Source organism: Echeneis naucrates, chromosome 1 (assembly GCF_900963305.1).
Source record: "Echeneis naucrates chromosome 1, fEcheNa1.1, whole genome shotgun sequence".
Taxonomy (NCBI): Eukaryota; Metazoa; Chordata; class Actinopteri; order Carangiformes; family Echeneidae; genus Echeneis; species Echeneis naucrates.
In genome coordinates this window covers 21,834,498-21,856,286 of record NC_042511.1, presented here as the reverse complement: position 1 = coordinate 21,856,286, position 21,789 = coordinate 21,834,498, and the positions used below count along the sequence as shown (strand labels likewise).

The 21,789-nt window shown below is 42.2% G+C and overlaps 1 protein-coding gene across 2 annotated transcripts in view; it reads left to right on the top strand.

Annotated features, from left to right (window-relative positions):
* Positions 1 to 16,018, top strand: part of fat1a (FAT atypical cadherin 1a) — a 68,555-nt gene extending 52,537 nt beyond the window's left edge. Inside the window, exons 14-29 of one of the 2 annotated variants that reach the window (XM_029506201.1) lie at positions 1,032 to 1,418; positions 1,873 to 2,087; positions 3,107 to 3,244; positions 3,441 to 3,584; positions 4,894 to 5,091; positions 5,770 to 6,369; positions 7,010 to 7,232; positions 7,332 to 7,463; positions 7,551 to 7,708; positions 8,480 to 8,948; positions 9,521 to 9,674; positions 10,030 to 10,140; positions 10,273 to 10,916; positions 11,850 to 11,987; positions 13,803 to 13,838; positions 14,801 to 16,018. In XM_029506201.1, the coding sequence (XP_029362061.1) occupies positions 1,032 to 1,418; positions 1,873 to 2,087; positions 3,107 to 3,244; positions 3,441 to 3,584; positions 4,894 to 5,091; positions 5,770 to 6,369; positions 7,010 to 7,232; positions 7,332 to 7,463; positions 7,551 to 7,708; positions 8,480 to 8,948; positions 9,521 to 9,674; positions 10,030 to 10,140; positions 10,273 to 10,916; positions 11,850 to 11,987; positions 13,803 to 13,838; positions 14,801 to 15,477 (4,424 nt within the window). In that variant the 3' untranslated portion in view covers positions 15,478 to 16,018. The remainder of the gene's footprint in view (positions 1 to 1,031; positions 1,419 to 1,872; positions 2,088 to 3,106; positions 3,245 to 3,440; positions 3,585 to 4,893; positions 5,092 to 5,769; positions 6,370 to 7,009; positions 7,233 to 7,331; positions 7,464 to 7,550; positions 7,709 to 8,479; positions 8,949 to 9,520; positions 9,675 to 10,029; positions 10,141 to 10,272; positions 10,917 to 11,849; positions 11,988 to 13,802; positions 13,839 to 14,800) is intronic. The other variant, XM_029506285.1, reaches the window with a different exon arrangement.
* Positions 16,019 to 21,789: the final 5,771 nt, after the last annotated feature.

The window sequence follows — 21,789 nt, the reverse complement described above, 5'->3', positions numbered from 1 at the left end:
TTTCTTTCTTTTCTTTTTTTTCTTTCTGCTTCTTCATTTTACTGGAGTTGAATCATTGTCTGCTTTTGGCTTGTTCTTGACAGCCTGGCTTCACTTGAAGCTACTGAAGATATTTTGAAAGTACAGCAGTCCACAAAATGAAAGCACTCAGTCTCCAGTCAATAGATATGTTAACTAGTGACATTAAATTGCCCATAGGCCTGAGTGTGAGCAAATGGTTGTCTCTGTATGTCAGCCCTGCGATGGACTGGTGACTTCTCCTAAGTGTATCAGCTGGGATTGGCTCCAGCCCCCCTCTGACACTGACAGATAGGTTGTGTCAATAATTAGATGGATGGATGATTCAGCCATGGGCATACAGACTTCAACAAATATAGGTGATATTGCCAATCGTAATTTAACTCAATTTAACTTAAACAGTTCTCCACCATTAAGCAGTTGTCACGAGGATGATCAAATGGGATTAAAGTGATGGGAAGCTGTATAAGCATGGCTCCCTACAGTAGTCTCTTCAGCGTTATAATGAGATCCACAGAGGATGGTGTTTAGGGGGGGCACTTACCTGATAAATGGGAATATAATAGCAAATTTCAAATGGAGGCCACCTGCAGAAAGGCATTATGATTATTATTGCGATTCGTCTCTGTCTTGTTGCTGGAAGCATCTTGCTAGTGGGAGGACATGAGTTATGAGGATGGCATGGATTAGACTTTTAGTGCTCCTGTTTATCAGCGGCTCTGTGAGAGATCAAGACATTGGAATAAGAATAGCAGGTGACCAATTTAATCAGTCCAGAATCAAAACATTGATTTAAGAATCAATATGTGTGTTTTAAAAGGGTCTTTTCTGTTGATGTGGCCATTAGTGTTATTTATGACATAACATATCACTCACAACCTTAATAGCTTGGATGGATGATAAGATCCAGCAACAGCAACAGTCAGACGGCCAGCTAGATTTAGAGGCATCCAAACTGCAATGAAACCATCCATGTTCGGCAAAAAACTAAAATATCATCTTATTCATTCCAGGTCTTAATAGTGACATCCTCTACTCATTAGTCAACTCTGCTGATGGCTATTTCTCAATTGATGAGCACACCGGAGTAATAAGCCTGGAGCGTCTTCTGGATCGTGAAGTGCAGTCTGTGTATGAGCTGAAAGCTCGTGCCAGCGACCAGGGTTCGCCACGTCTTTCTTCGCTCTGCCAGGTGATGATCTCCGTCCTGGACATCAACGACAATCCACCAGTGTTTGAGCATCGTGAATACACAGCTACCGTGTCTGAGGACGTGGCTGTGGGCACGCAGGTGCTCAGAGTGCAGGCTGCCAGCCGGGACACGGAGGCTAACGGAGAGATCTCGTACAGCATCATCAGTGGGAATGAGCATGGCATGTTCAGTGTGGACCCAAAAACTGGTACGTGGCAGCATGCAATGAATTCTAAAATGTCTTAAGTAAATGAAACAAAGAAAGCTTAACATATTGAGCCAGATCGCACACACAAAAAATCAAACTAACACACAGAAACACCACTGTTGTCTGCATTCCTGTCTCAACGCTGAAAGTTGATAAGGACAAAAATGGCAGTATCCCAGACACACACCCTGAGTGTTAAAACTGCCAGTAAACCTGCACTGAATGTCACTTGAGTTTTAAAAATAAAAAATATTCTCTTCCCAGATGGATTTTTGAACCATTAGACAAGTTATGTCATGAGTAAAGAGGAGAATGACTTAATGAACGTTACCCTTCTGTAGAATTTTTGCAAATATTATTACTTGTTTTTTTGTTTGTTTGGTTTTTTTGTGTGTGTGTGTGTGTTGTTGTTGTTCTTATTTCAGTGCCCTTTCTCTGTTGTCTTTGTCCTCAGGTGACATCTTTGTGATTGAGCCATTGGACTACGAGGCCTCCCATGAGTACTACATCACCATAGAGGCTACAGATGGCGGCTCGCCACCGCTCAGCGACATGGCCACTGTGAACATCAACCTGACTGATGTTAACGACAACAGACCTGTCTTCAGCCAGGATGTCTACATGGCTGTTGTCAGTGAGGACGCTGAGCTGGGAAAAACTGTGATGGCGGTAAGAATATAAATTCTATGCTTGCATGATCAAGGTCCTTAGATAACCCATAATTTAATATAACCCACAACTATAAAAGTGCATCCAGGATGAGACATTTCTCACCTCTGTCTCGTCCCAGCTAAGTCTTCCCATTTGTTCACCTTCTCACTCATCTACTCTCTCATAGCCTTTCTCATCTCTGTCCATTACTCACTGAACACACTATCACGTATCTGCACCTGTGGCAAATCACCATCTGGTGGCACAGCTAAATTAGGACCGATCCTCTTCATGCTCACTGCACCCCTGTTCTCGAGCATTATCTAACACACATGCTCAAACTGTTTAATTAAAAGGCATTTGACTCATTAAGCCTCTTTGGAAGATAAGGCCCTTTCTACCTTTTGCACGTAAAATTTCCGCTCCAACTCGTCCTCTGCTGCTCACCTCTCCTCCTACCCCGTAAAATACTGCTGCTTATGGTCATTTATCTGTGTCTAATGTACCTAAATATAAATTATCAATCATGAAATTAGATTTTAATACCCACCATTGTCTCATAGTTGTAAATCTTCACTGTCTGCTGATTTCCCTGGGGTTTCCTTTCAATATGTGATGGTTAGTGGATTTTAAGAGTGTATGTGCATGTCTTAAGAAGTGTGACTGGGAGAACAAAAAGGTCATGTGTATCTGGATGACATAGAAGAGATGCAATGTGTGTTTTTTTTTTTTTTTTTTTTTTTTTTTTTGAGATCGTCAATCAGCTCATTATCAAATTTTTTTCTTTGAGACATTGGAGAAATTGACAAAAATGTACATACACTGGCAAATATATAGACTTGAAAATAAACAATTGTCATCAGTAACACACTCATTTGCTTAATTTGCCTCATTAACACTGTGTGGGTGTTAAATCCTGATTGGTGCAAAGTTGCATACAACAATACTTTTTTCAGCGAATCCCACCAACGTAACTCTTGCTGACAGAGAGAATGTTAACAGGTATTACATCATTTTATCGATATACCTTTTCACAGGTGATGGCTGAGGATCTTGATGGGCCCTCCTTTGATCGTGTGCGGTTCACCATCGTGGATGGTAACCAAGGCAGCCCCTTCGCCATTGACCCGGTCAGAGGGGAGCTTAAAGTTGATCGGCAGCTGGACAGAGAGCGAGTAAGAAAAATGGCAGACACAATGCTGACTGTACACACAGACTTTAATCCACTGAGGAAGTAATTGCACTCTATGCAGAATCCAATCAGAGTCATGTCAGACCTAATAGGGAAGCTTGTTTACTGAAATTCACTGCATTATTGCTTCGAAAAGCAGCTTTGCCTCTCTATGGTAATTCTCTCTCCATCTATCTCAGACTTCAGGGTACACTCTGATGGTGGTAGCCTCAGACAATGGGGTGCCCCCGCTTTCAAGCAGTGCCATGATCAACATCGACATTTCCGACATCAATGACAACCCACCCCTTTTCTCCCAGTCCAACTATAGCCTCATCATCCAGGTAAGCGGGGGAAATGGGTCTACGTGTGGAGAAGATGAAAATGAGGCAGAATGAAAAAATGAAAGAGGAAGTGGGGGAAGGGGGTTGCAGTGGACGTGGAGAGAGAAAAGGATTAACAATGAAGAATAAGACGAAACTGTGTGGCTAGAATGTCAAGAAGTAAGTAGGAGGATGGAGCATTAATAGAGGTAGGGAGAAAGGAGGAGAGTGAGGGAGTTGAGAGACAGAGGTTGCATCTTAACTATAATGCAGATAAAGTATTTATCTGAAAATTTGTAGCTGATAATGCATGGTTGACTGAAAATGGAAAGCATGTAAGGATGAGAAGAAGGAAAAGAGATGCACTTGTTTCCTTATTTGGGAATAAAAAACGGATGATTTGTTTCCAGTTTTCCTGTCTGTTTAGAAAACTGAAAATGCAATTGAAGAGATACTCTGCAAAGGCACAGCGCACATTGCATTTCACAATGAAACATTGCTTTGCCCCTGAAAATCCTGACTGGCTTTATTTTACTAGGTGTAGAACTTTGATCAATGTGAAGCACAAAAGCACATTAAAACAGAACAGGCAACTCACACATGCATATAATGCACTTGCCATGAATATCAGGAGATCTTTGATTCATGACTGGAAATAGTCAACGTAGGGGACAGATTTAAAGCCCATTAATGCACAGAAAAGTAAGACACAAGGATCGAATGGTGAATCAGACAGGCTCCTTTCTACTGCTGTTCGTCACAAGTACACCACCAGCACCGTCAACTCATCTTTACTTTTGGTGGACTTGTTTTGGTCATGAAGCAAAGTCAAGATAGCATTTGGCTGATTCAAAATTCAGCCACTTTGTTGTGCCAGAGGAAGAATCAGGGGTCTCTGAAGTCTTTAGGATTCGTCATCTGTTGTAAATATCAGCATTAGATTTTGTGCCAATCCACTCAGAAGAACTTAAGCTATTCCTCAGGAAATGTAAAACTTTGAAGTGCTAGGGGACATATCAGGACTTAAAAGTGAATATGATTTTTTTTTTTTTTTTTTTCTCCTCCAAAATCCACGTATTGTTGTTCAAAACATAAACGAGATACCAACATTTTCATCTGGTCCTCAAAAGTTTTGCTTTGCCGCAACAGATTTTTCATGAAGACAGTTTCAGACAGTTGTTGTGGCAGAATATTTCTCTCACATCAGTCCTTTGGGTCTTGACTTAACTTGAGAAAAGCATTTGCACTTAAAAATGACAGAACTGAATAGCTTCATGACAACCACCTGCTCTCGCCACAAACATAAAGCTCCTCCTCTCATGTCCCACAGGAGAATCGGCCAAAAGGTACAAGTGTGCTTCAGCTCACTGTAACAGATCGGGATGCTTCCCACAACGGCCCACCTTTCACTTTTGGCATCGTGGATGGGAATGAGGACAATGCTTTCCACATCAATCAGCAAGGAGCTCTAGTAACCATGGGGGTGCTGAACAGGAAAAGTAAAGAACACTACATACTTCAAGCACAGGTGAGTCACAGCACTGAGGAGAAACCAGAGTTGAGAGGTTGTATTGATTTAACAGTCAAGCCAGAGCAGCCTGACGTATTTGTCCTCCCTCTTCTGCCTCGCTTTGCCCTTTTTTTTTCACTCACTTGCTATCCCTTCCTCTTTTCCCTCTCAAACGAGTCAGCATTTGTCTCTGTCCTTTCATCCCTCCAAATGCATTTTAAATGCAGCGTTTAGCTTCACAAACAACTGCATATAAAAAAGCCAAATTGAAATGAGCAATACAACAAAGCCCCTGCATTTCATATTAGAGGCATAAATAGGTAAAAGTAAATAAAAAAATTTGTTGTTGGCACTGTTACGTGTGTTTGAGTATTAATCTGTCATGTTAGGGGAAAACTAAGAGTGGGCAGATGGGATATGAAAGCTATATGTGAAGTCATGTTCCACAAAAGATGCACATTAGTACTTGAGTCATGGTGGTTAGGGTTTTTTTTTTTTGTTTGTTTGTTTGTTTGTTTGTTTTTTTTTTTATGGCAATCGATGTGATAGCATGTATGCTTTGATAGCTGATCCACCTACACTATGTCAGATGGTGTCAGCACTGGAAGAACGTGATTGCCCTCTGCTGTTGGAAAAATAATCCTTGCAGATAAAAACTTGCATCATGGATGTGTCTCCTTTCTTTTTTCTTTCTAGGTTTCAGACAGTGGCAAGCCTCCACTCTTTTCCACAGCTTTCATCAGTGTGCGTATAATTGAGGAAAGTGTCTACCCTCCCGCAATTCTTCCTCTGGACATTTTCATCTCTACCGCTGGCGATGAATACCCTGGAGGTGTACTGGGAAAGATCCACGCCACTGACCAAGACATCTATGACACTCTCAATTACAGCCTCGCCCCCTCTTCGTCCTACTCCTCCGCGGATGAGAGTGGGGCCCTGTTTTCAGTTTCTGCCTCCGATGGTAAAGTTATCGCACTGCGGCCACTAGACATAGGTCACTACCCGCTCAACGTGACGGTGACTGATGGACGCTTCACAACAGCTGCTGATGTTACAGTCCACGTGCGACAAACAACTGGTCAGGCTCTGGACAACTCTATTGCGGTACGATTTGCAAATATAGCACCTGAGGAGTTTATCGGGGACTACTGGCGCAACTTCCAGAGGGCCCTGAGGAATATTGCTGGGGTGAGGAGGAGTGAGGTGCAGTTAGTGAGTCTGCAGCCATCTGAACAAGGAGATCTGGATGTCCTGCTAACTTTAGAGCGATCTGGAAGCCCCTACCAGTCTCAAGAGGTAAGACCCACCGCACTGACCAAAAAAAGTTTCCATTAATGTTTATTTGTCAGCTCCCATTTTTTTTCTTCATCAGTCAGGGGATTGTTCACTCAATGTGACGTCCATTAGACTTGCATCCAAATTAAAAAACCAACAGCCCCAAATATTCTGTTTACAATTAAGTAAAAGAGGGAAATCAAATTTTAAAAATTTCCTGGCAGTCAAGCAGTCAATGACTCAACAGAAAAACAGTTTTAATTACCTTCAGGGCTGCAGTTACGTATTATTTTAATTATGGATACATTGGCATATAATTTTCTTAACATAATCAACTTGCTTTGTTCAGTCCACTGATGTTTCTTGTACACAAGGAAAAAAAAAACAGTTTGCGCCCATGTATCAGATGCTTTTCACTATAAAAATGTTCAACAGAGGGTTACAATGATACTTTAGATCATATGCCAAATAAAAGCATCAAATTCATATGTGATCAGGAACTTCACTTGAAAATGTCATAAAAGAATTAAAACAGAAATATAAAGAGAAAAGTTTTTTTTTTATTAATAATCACACTAATAATGGGACGGGTTTTTGCCAGTCGACACAACAAATGATATTTATTCATAATCCATGATTGCCATTGCACCTCATTCCTCAGGTTGTCTTTCGTAAACTGAACTCCTCTGCGGCTGTCATTGAGGAGATGACGGGGGTACGCATCATACGGGTGGTCCAGAAGATGTGTGCTGGCCTAGACTGCCCGCTGCGCTTCTGTGACGAGGTCATCTCCTTGGATAAAACCACCATGTCCACTTACAGCACGGCTCGCCTCAGCTTCGTTACGCCACGTCACCAAAGAACTGCAACCTGCCAGTGTGAAGGTACACTAAGCCGGCCTCACATTCACACAGACACAATCATTTCCACATTTATTGTCTGTAAAGGAGTCCTGGTCTGAGTGGGTGCATTTTGCTTTGTAGGTGGCCGATGCCCTGTATTGAACGACCTGTGTGAGAACCACCCGTGCCCTGAGGGTATGGAGTGTATGGCTGATCCCAGGGAGAACATGTACAGCTGTGTGTGTCCAGAAGGCAAGCAGACAAAATGTTCAGGTAGGACCACCCACCTCTTTATCTGTGTCTATAGATACTTTTGTCCTTGGCTTTTATTGTCAAAATAAATGTCTGTCAATTTGTCAGATGGCCATTCACTGACGTTCAGTGGCAGTGGATATGTGAAATATCATCTGATGGAGAACGAAAACAAGGAGCTGATGAAATTGTCTCTGAGGCTTAGGACCTTCTCCAGCCACGCCACTGTTATGTATGCTAAAGGAACGGACTACAGCATCCTTGAGGTGTGTATGCCTGTGTATTTAAACCAGCTGCAGTCATGCATTAATTCCTCCAGCCTCTTTCAAACTGACACAATAACCTTGCTTATTCATAATTAAGTCTAGACAGCCTGACCTCTCTGCATTTCTTAGCCCATCTCTGTCTTACCACCCAGCATTTCCATTTCAGAGGAACGCAATAAAACACATGGCCAACCTGCCTTCCTTTGAGACTATCCAGCCATGTGTACACGAGCAAGCTATGCTGGAGAGTTCAAAAAACCATTTTTGAGATCTTTTCACATGAGGGAATATGGGAATGTAGTGGTGGGTTGACAAACTCACACACAAGAGCTATTTTGGTACTGGGAGGGAAAGAGAAAGTAGTTTTCCACACATTCCTTTTAGAGTCTGTCTGGAGCAGTTGTCTGCACACCAGACTGTAGACTAAAACCTTGCTGGCAAGCCGACAGTTATTGTTTAACACACTGCCATGTAAAGCTTTTTCTAATATTTACAGTCTGTATATTTATTTTGGAGATGTGGGGTAAAGTTACATTGTTGTAGAAAAAAATTGTTTTCACGTAATGCTGGTATCATCTAATATTAATTTAAAAATATTCAAAATTTGCAAACTACATTCTCTTACAGGGAGTTATTTATTACAGTCTAATGTATTGATTTCTAACAATGACTTCATTTGACTACATACTACAATAAACTTGTGTTTATTGAGCCTGGCACACACCAAATGCTCACAAGGCTCTATCTCTATATTTTCTTCCTCCACATTAGATTGTAAACGGCCGCCTGCAGTACAAGTTTGACTGTGGCAGTGGCCCTGGCCTGGTGTCAGTCCACAGCACCCAGGTTAATGATGGAGAGTGGCACACTGTCTCGCTCGAGGTAGACGGTAACTATGCGAAGCTGGTGCTGGACCGAGTACACGCTGCCTCAGGCACAGCACCAGGCACCCTGCGTACCCTTAACCTTGACAACAGTATTTACTTTGGCGGTCACATACGCCAGCATGCCTTCTCTCGCCTCGGACGCAGCCTGCCTGTCACCAACGGGCTCCGCGGCTGCATGGAGGCCATCGCCCTGAATGGCCAGGAGCTGCCTCTGAACACCAAAGCTCACCAGGCCCACGCTGTGCTGGAGGACATTGTGGACGTTGCTCCGGGCTGCGCACTTGCACCTGCTGAGAGTTGTTCCAGCAACCCCTGTACCAATGGAGGGAGCTGCACTTCGCTGCCTAATGGAGGTACATAATGTCCCCCTCAGCTCATTGCACTCAATCACATTTCTTCTGAAGCTGATTCATTTGAATTTACAGTTCTTATTTTTGTATATTGCACTGCCTGAATAATTCTACATTTTATTAAGTCTGGATCTAGAAGAGCTTTCATTTTCACTAACTTGCATCCAGATGTAACATCAATTCTTAAATGTAACTATTTGGAGGGATGAACCAAACCTTTTCTGAAAGTGAGCAATGAGACACAGACTAATTAATATTACACAAATGTTTTCATCTCTGTGTTCCTTTGCTCTTCACTATTAATGTAAAAACAATGCAATGCATTAAAATTTAAATCCTGCAAGCCTGCAGTTCACAGGAATAATCCCTCACATCTATAAAGCATTTGCTGGATGTGTCAAGTTTCAGTATCATCAGATTTAAACACAAATACAGTCTCACAGTGCTATTTACAACACAGACACAGCTTTTCTTTCCAAAGTGCCTTTTTTCTTGAGGATTTTATAGCAGCACAGAAATGGACACTTGTTCAGCCTTAGTGTCTTCACTTTTCCTTTCTCTTTTTCATGCTGCAGGCTACTTCTGCAAATGTCCTGCCTCTTTCATGGGCACCCACTGTGAGATTGGCATAAGCCCTTGTGCCTCCAACCCCTGCCTGTACGGAGGCACCTGTGTCCCTCGTGCAGACGACTTCTACTGCCAGTGCAGAGGACAGTACTCAGGACAGAGGTATCACAACTTCCCCTTGTGGGTTTTGCATGTCTTTGTGTCGTCTTTCATCCTCCTATTATGAAGATAAAATTATCTGTATGCTCTAGTGCAGTCAATATAATTTAACATATAAATCAATACTTACTGGTACTCCACCACTAATAACTATATCTGAGGGTGAAACCTGCAGGCTTTCACATCTGGGATTTTCATCTTTTGCTTTTTTTTTTTTTTACTTAGCACAGCTTGTGCCCTGCAGCAGCATAAAAGCAACACTTTTTTCCTGCAATGCATAAAAATCATTCTCACTGTGTAAGACATCCCAGCAGTTGGGACTCTTTGGGTTGCTCACAGAAACTTGTTTTGAATTCAGGTGCCAGTTGGGGCCGTACTGCAGAGACAACCCCTGTAAAAACAGTGGAAAGTGTATTGACAGTCTGGATGGGCCAGTGTGTGAGTGTGAAGCAGGTTTCCAGGGAGACAGGTTTGTGGATTTTTGGAGTTCAAATTCATATTCTGAATCCACATACTGTTTTAATATCTCCAAGTAGCCGTTGTGCTCTCTTGCAACAGTTGATTGGAATATAAAGTCTGCTAATTCCCATGTGTCTTTCAGGTGCCTGAGTGATGTTGATGAATGCATCAAGAACCCCTGTACCAATGGAGGCCAGTGCCAGAACACGTATGGCTCCTACAACTGTAACTGCTCACTGGGTTTCAGCGGACAGACGTGTGAACTCCGTGCAGAGGTTCGCAACGAATTCGTGTCAACTTCCTGGAACATTGGCCTGGAAGAGGTGATCGGTATCGTGGTGTTCATCTCCAGCATCTTCATCCTAGTCCTCCTCTTCATCATCATCCGCAAGAAGGCCTGTCGCAGCAAGTCCAAGACCAACAATGACGACAAACATCCTGGAGGCTCAAACATGCATCACTCCTTCCTCCAGAGGCCTTACTTTGACACCAAACTCAACAAGAACATCTACTCAGACATCCCGCCTCAGGTGCCCGTGCGGCCCATCTCCTATACTCCAAGCATTCCCAGTGACTCAAGAAACAACCTGGACAGGAATTCGTTCGAGGGCTCTACCATCCCAGAGCATCCCGAGTTCAGCACCTTCAACCCAGACTCTGTGCACGGTCACCGCAAGACTGTGGCTGTCTGCAGCGTAGCGCCCAATCTCCCACCACCCCCTCCCTCCAACTCAGTCTCAGATAGCGACTCTATCCAGAAGCCCAACTGGGATTATGACTATGACAGTAAGTTTGCTTGTAGGTGACAACGCCTGTACCTACCGGGGCCTTAATGCAACAGGCAGGAGTTGCATTTGGTTTAAATTACCACTGTTAGGACATTCTTTGGATTTATCACCGTGCAGAGCATGTGCTTTTATTTTAGGTGCACCTATTTTTAATGTGGGTGGCCCCGTGTCACGCTTCCCCCTAAACGAATAGGATCATTTAAAATGTTATGATTAACGTTCAGTGGAATCCAGTAATAATGATATTTAATTAAATTTAAGGTAACGTTTTGTTAAATAATTTACTTTGAGGTTTCCTGCACATTGCAATTTGGTACTAATTAGCTAGAAACTAAATTTAGAATTAAATTGGTGCACTTCCCGTTCCAATAATTGCCTAATTTAACCTGTTAATGTTTGAATGGGCAAGCACACAATGCAGCGTATGTATGTGCTGTATGGATATAAAAGTTTCTAAAACTAAATAATGAGGTTTAATTGGTGCAGTTCTTTTAGGGAGATTCCCCTGGACGTTTGAGAGAACGTATAAACTCAACACAACTAAATAAAATCAATTTGCTTTTATTTTCTCTAAATTGCCACAAATTATGCAGTTCTTTCCAGCAAAGTTGTTGAGGATTAAAAAAAATACTATGGACCCTTCACATAAAGTGCTGCCCACGTTAATTCAGTATTAAAGGGAATGATTCTGGGTTTGCATGTCTTCCACTGGGCTGCCATGTTTTGTGGGAGACACAGTTCATTACCTTAATTTGATGCTCTCATAAACCAGATCAAGACGATGATATAACCACAAAAATAACATGCTTCATTCAAATGTAAAAGGAGCAAATGTTAGTTGCACATCCCAACACTGCATTTCAAATGTATCACTTATACATCAAGCCATATGTAGTTATACACTAAAACTGCTCTCCTCTTTCTTCACCAGCTAAAGTGGTTGACTTGGACCCATGCCTGACCAAGAAGCCTGTGGAGGACAGTGCCTGTCACCCCTATAACACCAGGGGCAGCATGTCTGAGGTCCAGTCTCTCAGCTCCTTCCAGTCAGAGTCCTGTGATGATAACGGTACGCTGCCATTCGTCATGTTATATCAATCTTTCTGAGTAAAGCTGGAGAAAAACACATCATGCACACCTGTAGAAAATGTAATTTTTTACTTCTAATGCTTTGTTGTCTTTTCTTCTTCGGTCCGATCAACTTGCACGATTTTTTTTTTGCAGCAGTTACCATGATTTAAATGCTGATACTTTTTCTTTGCATGCTCAGAATGGATGGCCCAAGTGGTTGCTCTGGGGTCATGTGATCTTTTCTCTTTCCTTTTGCTGCGGGGCTTCAGCTCCCATATGGATCAAATCAGTCCACAGATCCAGAACAAGGTTTTAAATAGGGGGTCCGGCCTGTAAGTCCTCAATCACTACCGGTACAGATGGAAGCAATCGCAACTTGTACTATGTAATTCTCTTGGGATTACATATATCTGCCAAAAGCCTTTCTGAACCTATTTTCCCATCCAGTTGGTCTCACTTTACCTGATTTTAGCGTCAACAAAAGGAGTTTGATGGCATACTCAGCAGTAGTTCTGTTTGAAGGTTGCTCACCGGCTCATTGATTTTGAGAGACATCTGCATTTTCATTGTTTTGTTTATTCAAAAGCATGTTTTATTTTTTTTTTTTCTCTCTCTCTCTTCTTTTTCTTCAAAACTTAGCCCAAAATGGATGTTTCAGAGCAAACATCAAGGAGCATATCACACGGGTATACACACAAATGTTATTTTACCCCTACTCCTTTTCATATCATCTTTATTGCTCTGTCATAACTGGGATATCATGTTGGGGATTGTACTGCTCATAAGTCATCAAAAGCCGGAATCTACGTCCTCAAAAATTAAAATGGATCCCAAAGTGATTGAGAAATGAGATGTTTTGTAAGCAAGTAATTCTATTTCCTCAGTTTCTCCCAGATACACACACACACACACACACACACAGGCTCCTCATTGTTTTTATGGTTGGCAGTGCGTTTATATCTCCAGGGAATTCAATGATTCTTCCATCTGTACTGTCAATGGCACTCCATAGCATTCAGTATGTTGTTGTTGTTGTGTGTTATCTTACACCAACAAAGCCAGACCCCCTCCTACACTGTGTCACCCCCCTCCATTGTCTTGTGCCCAGCTATGAAAACTCCTAGATATTCAATGTTGACACGGAAAAGGAAAAAAATAAAGTGTTTCCAGCAAAATTTATGGGAAGTGTTGCCTGTGCTTCCTCCACCATGCTCTCCATGTGTTTTTGTTTTTTGTTTTTTTTTTCCCTCTTTTCTCTAATCTTTTTAAAAACATTTGTACTAATGCTAGGTCTCTTCCACCCATTTTCCCCTCCCTTACCTTTCACACAAGCCTCCATAGTGACAGTAATCCACCTTGTCAATTTTGCTGTTGACACGGTGGAAGGAGAAGGTACTCTTTTATTGCTTCCATCGGCCGGTTGTTTTGTACTTGTGAAGTGTAAGCTGTAGCACTGCTGTAGCACTGCCATTATCTTACACTGACAAAACCCCATCCAGCTCCGACATGTGCCTTTCCAGATTCAGCGGCTAATTAATTAAGATATGCAAATACTAAATTAAACAGGCACAGAAGTGTTGCCTGCAAGTCCCAGCATTGGTCTCGGCCAACTTTATCCAACTCAAGAAGTCTGTTTAAGAAAATGGCAAACTTGTTGTCCATTAATTAACCTGTCACACCATATGTCATTATTTAGTCTGCTGGTGTTTCATTGTCTTCACTTCATTTGTGTTGTTTGTGGATTGTTCCCTTTGCTCAGGTTCTAATGTGACTTGTTCTTTCTCTCTTCTTCTCCTTCTTGCCTGATTAAAAGAGTCTTTTTTGGCTCATGACCTCAAGAACCCAAGAGGTGACTTTTTTCATCTTTGTTTGATGTACTTTGGTGTTGCGCCCCCCCCACCCCCCCGCACCCCCCCGATCCTGTCCCTTTAACTCTTAACCACTAACCCCCCCCATATGAAGTCTAAACCAGGAGAGCGTTAAACCCCTTCACTAAGGAAATGCTGGTGCAACACTGAAAGCTTTCTGAACTAGTGGCCTCATGCGGTGTCATGTCTATCCTTGTAAGATTATTTATCAGCCCTGAAACATTCCCATGCATGGCTTTGATGTGGCAACAATGTAAGAGAAAATGTTAATCCAAATGTCATGTGATCAAAGGTAATGACCGTAACCAAGTAGAAGTATCTGCAGCTCTGTGTGTTTGTGTGATTGTGTCTGCTGCTGAAGAGAGATCGACAATTACTAAGAGTCACACTTAGTTTATTTAAACTAGTTGATGTGTGCAGAAGGAAGGACATAGTGAAGAGTGAATCAGCATGTGTAGTCCTTTCTTTAATTACGCAGGAGATTTGTTGTTACATCAACACAACAGAGAGGCGTGTTGTCATTATGATACGATGACCCACAAACAACACGAGGTTAGCTCATCGCCCCAAATTTGACAGTCTTGGATGCGTCCATGCAAGACTCATCAAAGATATTTTTCTGTTTTAAAGGAAGGAAATACAGTTTACATAGTTTAACAAACAATTAAACAGAGGTAGAATTAGAACATGTATTTTTTATTTCACTGCCTTCCACTTTCTGAATGTGTTTGTCCTGTTTTACAAAGTCTCTGACAAAGTAGTGTGAAGTGTGTCTTAACGAGCAAGTTATTGTGTTAGTGTGATGCCATTGTGCGTTGTTCCCGTTGCATGGTGTGGGTTCTTAACATTAACATGAGGGTATTTTGTGAACGTTAATAACCAGCCGTGATGCACTGAGCTTTCGTACAGAATGCCAATGCGTGTCCGTTGTCTTCTCAAACAGGATATCATTGGGACACGTCTGATTGGATGCCAAGTGTTCAACTTCCTGGAATCCAGGAATTTCCACAGTATGAGGTTGTGGAGTCTCCTGCCCCTCTGTACAGTGACCCAAACGCCATCGACACCGACTATTATCCCGGTGGCTTTGACATTGAGAGCGATTTCCCTCCGCCACCAGAGGACTTCCCTGCCAACGATGACCTGCCGCCGCCACCTCTGCCAGAGTACAGCGACTGCTGCGACACACTGCGGCCAATGGGCAGAGACCTGGACCCGTCTGCCAGCCCAGGCGGCTCGGGTGGGGTCCGGCAGCGCCCGGCCCTGCCTCAGCTCTACAGCCTTAACCAGTACCTGCCGCAGCACTCCTACCCAAGCGATGGCGGGGACACCGAGGGCCAAGGGGCTACTTCCACCTCCGCCAACACCACCCCGGCTTCGACCTTGGGTACCAGTGGCTACAGAGGGGGCTACCCTTTAGGTTGCAGTCAGGACTTTGACTCCTCAGCTCTGGACAACATGTCCATGTCTCTGTACACGTCCACAGCCTCGTGCTCGGACATGTCAGCGTGCTGTGAGGAGTCCGAGGTGATGATCAGCGACTATGAAAGCGGCGACGAGGGCCACTTTGAGCGGCTGGCCATCCCGGCGCTGGACTCCCAACAGCACACTGAAGTCTGACACTGGATCCAAACAAAAGTGCCTGAACCCACAACTACACCTTATGCTACCCCTCTCTCACAGACCACCCACACTAAACACGTACACTATGTGGACACACAAACACACACGCACATACATACATGTACACACATGATGAATTGAGTCAAAACACAGGGGTTGTTGAGACTGGTTGTCGGAGCCAATTGGCTGAGAAGAACTGAAGAAGTTATGAGAGAGAGAGACTGTAGCATCTTAGCATCTGCTCAGTCCAACTCCTGCCCCTTTGAGTTGGCGGTGTCATTGCTTTAAGTAACTGTCATCACACACAGGAAATGGATTGTCTGAAGGATCAACATTTCAGTGTTTAACAAGAAAGAACATCATGACATAAAAAGAGTAGTTCACCAGAATATCTTTGTTTCTATAAATAAAACTAAGCAAAATGTTTTTATACAAATCCTCATTTTCAATGTAAATTTAAATGTACAGTTTTGATTTCAAAGTTCACTAGGTTTTGTAGATATTCTAAGCTTTTATTTTCCAAAAAAAAAAAAAAAAAGTTAAACGGTGTGACATTATCAGCCTTACTGTGCTTACATTCATGAAAAAAAGTGTTAAAAAAAGAAAGAAGAGCGTGGCTTTCCCACACAGTGTACTCGTAAAGTTTATCGTCTCCTGCTCATTCAAAAAGGGTCTTCAGTGAACGACTGCATATTCTTGTGTTGTTTGTTTTGTTTTTTTTTATTTGTTTGTAAATTTTGACTTTGGAACCTCTTTATTTTTCCACCAAGAAAATGGGACCCAATATATTTATAGTGCAGAGTTATCCATGGACACGTGACTTTTTCAGGTGTGTGTGTGTGTGTGTGTGTGTGTGAGCAATGCTATGGTCTTGTTAAGGTTTTTATGAATACTGCCACAAGCTCACGCTTTCCTACTGGCAATAAATTATTCCTAAAAAATATTTATCCTCTCTCTGTGCGTGTTCATTTCCAAATGAAGTATCAATTTTAGGGAAATTTTTTCATCTTGAACTTTTTTATTTTTATCTATTCTTTCCAACCTTAACATGATTTATGTTGTGTTGCACATACAAGCATTAGTAGTTTGACAGAAGATTAAACAGTTTTATCTTGAGTGATTGTCCATTTTGTTAACTGTGATTGGTATTATTTTTCCTTGGAAGATTTGAGAATTATTTTCTTTAAAAGACAAGCTCATTTAAGATATATCTAGCTGTGATTAGTTGACAAATATATAAATAAAATAAAATAAAAGGCATTTTTTTAATTATTTTTTTTTAAGTAAAGTTACAGTAAAATAATGAATTTTGCAGCAAGTCTTGTTTCAGGCCTCCATAAGGCTATACATAACTATACATAACTTCTCTCCCACGATTCCCTGCAGCAGCTTGTATCAATAAACCTTTGTTGCCTCACATGAGGCTGATAAACTAACACGACCCTGATACAGTACCTACAGGCTAGTCCACCAGTCACTCTATCTTGTGTTGGTCTGGTCCTGCATCCACAGAAAACCTGAATGTTCTTGCTGCTGGGCTTTGTCAGAGATAAATGACCTCTTTACCTGCAGCCAGGAACAGAGGGTTAATCAGTCTGCTGTTACAGGATGACTGCTGTCAACACGTCTCTCCTCCCCCGCACTCTAATGAATCACACTGTCACCTGCCCACTGTATCTCATCTCTTCATAAGGAAACCTGTGTATTTTAAAGTTGTATTAATGTTCAAATACATGGCAGTGTAATGGTTAACATTGTTGCCCCACAATAAGAAGGTTGTGGGTTTGGTTCCCAGCCTGGGTCCTTTCTGTGCAGAGTTTGCATGTTCTCCCTGTGCCTGTTAATTGGTGACTCTAAATTGTCCGTAGGTGTGAGTGGTTGTGGGTCTGTTTTTGTATGTTGGACTAGCAACCTGTCCAGGGTGACCCCACACTCACCCAGAATGAGCTGGGATTGGCTCTAGCACCCCGTGACCCGGAAACGGATAAGTGGCGAGGATGAATAATGCTCAAATATTCATTAATACTGTGACAAAGGATGTGCAACATTACTGTCTTTTCATTTGAAATATTTTTCATGCAATTTCACTGCAGTAACATAAACGATAGTGGGATCTCTTGAGATAGTCAGACCTGACTATCTTCTACTGCTTCTCCTTTTCTGGGTTGTGGAGAGGCTGGAGCCAATCCCAGCTCTCTGGGTGAGGGTGGGGTACACCCTGTCCAGGGTGTCACCAGTCCATCACAGGGCCAACACACAGAGACCAAAAATCACTCACACTCACACTCAGACCTACAGACAATTGAGTCACCAATTAACCCAGACATGATGTCTTTGGATGGTGGGAGGCAACCCACGCAGTCGTATAGAGAACCCACAACCTCAATGTGGGGCAACAGCGCTAACCACTACACTGCCATGCTGGAATTAGTCATTTGGAAAAATGAATTAATTATTGTTTGGGCAGAGCTGTAAGTTTTGCTGTATTGGCATTTCAGTTTTTGGCAGTTTCTGTTGTGTTTACAAGACACCAAGTTATCACATGTCCACTGCTTCTTCAGGGCAGCCTGCAAACTACAAGCTGTGTGGCTCACTGTTGAAAAGGTGATGAGACTTTTTGACAGAGCCTGAGATGATTAGCACACCAAGCTCGATGTAATATCTTAGGAAACATAAGCCAAACAAGAGAGTTACTTTCCAGTCGTTGAACATTGGACGTTGATGATGAACTCTCCATGTTTCCTCTCCAGACAACAAACAAAACTTACTAATAGCTCCTTTAAAACAGAAATCCCAAACGCTTGTGCCTCATTCGCTGTGCATGAATGATTTGTCAAACTTTCTCATTTCTCATCCAAAGTGCACAATGAATTCCTTCCTTGTTGAGGCAGTCTGTTTCAGATTCTGTCTGTTCATTCATCATCCACCTTTATTTATTTCTACCCTGAGCAGAGATTCGGGGTGGAATGGACAAATCTCTCCCAGCTGGGTTTCACAAACAGGACTCAGGGTCCCAAACTGAATCATTGGTGGGTAATCGAACCCTCACTAATTGCAGCCGCTCATGTGCTGCTATATGTCATGCTTGATGGATCCAATTAACTCTGGAAATGACACCAGGTGTTTTCTGTGAAATAAATTAGGACTTTCATTGTTTTCATGCATTATTCATATGAAGGCCTGCTGTTCTGTGGGACAGGAAGTGTTCTGCTTCAAGGGTTGTGGTTATTAGCTTTCAAAGGTGGGGGGCAGAGAGTCTGTAGTGCAGCACCACAACCACAAGATGGCTGCAAATGGCAGCTAATGAAGACTGGGGGTGCCAAAGCTAGACGGGCAGTATCATCAAATTAGTTCACTCAGATGATCCTTCTGGCCAGGCAATGTAACACAAACCCTTTCACTGATTGTTTGGTACAAAAACTCACAGCTCTGCCAGTCACATCATTCCCTTGAAGCCAAATATTTGCATTTGTGAGATTCTAAATCTGTTTAACCTACCTGTAGTTAATTCATGCTCTTTGAGTGGGAAAAGTTCACACATAAACTCAGTTTAATCCAGAGCTTATGACAACAATATTATTTTTCCATTAACTCACATCATCACGTCTTAAGCTATCATTCCCTGTTTGCAAATCAAGTGTACACAGACTGTGTATGCATTCACTCCATAGGTCCTTGGACAATATGCAAATATTAAATACCTTAAATATGAAGTCAAATAAAACAAAAGTGTTTGAGAGAGATGCAGACTGGAAGAATGCGATTCATAGCAGTTGACGTGATGTTTAAATATTTCTTAACAGAATAAAATGATGGAGGTAGGAAAAAAAAAGAAAAGAAAAATCGAACTTGTGGATCTGAAAATCTGCCCAGTCAATCATGGAAAATTGTGCAGAGGACCCCCCTCCAACCTAGAAATGTTTGATCTATACAAAGAAACTCAGAGCTCTGATGAACATCGACCCATCTCAGCTGTTGGCCTCACAATTATTCTCCTCCGACAATGCAGACAGGGAGAAAAATTTAGCTGCTTTGGGAAAGCAAAGACACTCAGTGAGGTCACCTGGTCATAGCACAAGCAGCTGGCACAGAGATAAGATGGAAAGGCAGCTTACTCTGCCATCTGAACTGCAATAAGAGCCTCAGCAATGGCATCGTTTATTGTAGAGGAGCCATTCTAGCACTGCTGTTTATTTATTTGAGAAGAGTTTGGTTCGAAACTAACATATGCGGCTACTTCCTGCTGTTAAACTTGTGAAGAGTTCTGTGGTTTGTTTTGTGCTGTTTGTCAAGTCTCAGACAATTTTACCATGTGTTGTCATGATGTTGTGAAGGTCATCCTGTCTCCTTCAACTCTGTGACAAATGGAGCTTAATGGGAGACAGTGACTTCTTTCTTGGACAACAATGGGTTTTTTTATGAATTGAATGTTCAGAGTGGCACAGAACAGCACTTAAATTAACCCGTTATCTGCTAAAGTGAAACGTGAATGTTCCCTCTCACATTAGGTCCATGGATTTGAACTGCTGCTCCAATACGATTTGCATCAGCATAGCCACTTACACTGTGTCAGCCACTGCTGGTTACAAGCTAACCAATAGCATGAATCATGTTTACAGTTCTATTAAGTCGTCTAGCAGCTGATTCTCAAAAACTTATGAATCTGACTGGCTTGCATGAGCTGATGAGCTGATAATCACACAAGCTTCCAGCAACTGTTCAGACTTTAAAAAGAAAACTTTTACACTGATAAAACCCCGCTAAACAAAAAAGAATCATTGCTGACTTGAAAGCTTGTCTGGAGGGTATTTCACTTCTTTTTAACTAAGAATTATTTCATTCACAAGTTGTACCACATCAAAGAAAATGTCATCCTGCCATCTCACAAGCGCTAAAGTAGCAGCAACTTATACATCACAATGGCAGAAATTTTTTATTAGCTGCATTTTATGTAATACTTATGGAAAACATATGGAAACACAATACTAAATCTCTTCAAGTACACAGTTGGAGAAATATAAATTAAATTCAAATTCACAATAAAACAAAACCAAACTAAACTCTGCACAGTCAGGGGGCAATGGAAAATGAATTATTTAGTTTAACTCTCCAGGGGATTAATGAATAACAAACAATGACAACAATAACAAGAAGTATTTGTTTGGCCCCATTCGTGTACAATAATCAGTTACTGTACTGTTGTGCGTTTGTGTGTATTCATATGCTGTGAGAAAACGTGTGCGTGAGGCAGAGTGAGACACGCATGCAGAGACCACTGACCCCAATAATCCTCTTTCTCCCAGCATACACATCTCTCTCCTGGGTGGAGCTCCGCTGTTGTCATCGCAACCATCCGAGCGGAGGGAAGGGGAGGTTCAGGAGGGGGGGGGGCAATGGCAGATGAAAGCAAACACTCTTGTTTCTCTGTGGGATGTAGTGATGACCATTGAAGCGGCAGAGACATGCCGAGGCTGTGTCGAGACCACATTCATTACATTACTCTGGTCTCCTCGCCTTCATTTTGTTGACAGGTCCCACAAATGAGAGATGTGAGCAGCACTGTGTGTGTTTGTAGTATTGGGGGTGTGGGGGAGCATCTGCCCTTTCCCTCCCCCACATACGGCACTTTTCTCTCACTCTCCTTTCTCCCTTTCTCCTCCATTAACCCCCCCCCCGGCCCCACCGCACATAACTCTACTCTACTAACTGCTCTCCTCTGTAACCAGCTTCTCTCCTTCTACGATCTCTCTCTGATTTTTTTTCTATTCTGTTTCTTCCTTCCTCTTTCTATTTACTTTAAACTCAAATATTTCGAAAATTTACCTTCTCATGTGTTCATATGGGCAACCTGAGCCAGAGCATTATCCGGTCTGCTCTTTCAGACCATTTTAATAAAAGTAAACCCTTGTAGCGACTGCATGCTTTCATAAGTATGACACTCAAAACAAAAGCCAGTATCCCCTGCAGATATGTCTCTCTCCTCGATTCAGAAGTCTTTTGATTACTTGTCTTGGGTCAGTTTACATGTTCCACTCTTGCTGAAATTGTGGGCTTATAAAGTGCTTAAATTATCCATCAGATAAGTGAGATAAATCTTAATCCTCTGGATGATTATAAAGCCCTGACAGAGAGGACAGTGATAGGCTCCAGCAGGGAATAGTTGGTAGATGCTGAAAGTCTCAGCTGCTAATGTAGGAGGAAATATTTTGGTCTGACTCATTCAAGTTGAATCCTTGCTTCTGTTCAAATCAGGAGGTTTGGGTTAGTTGTGCAAATTCTGAGAAGTTTTATTAAGTGACATTTCTCATC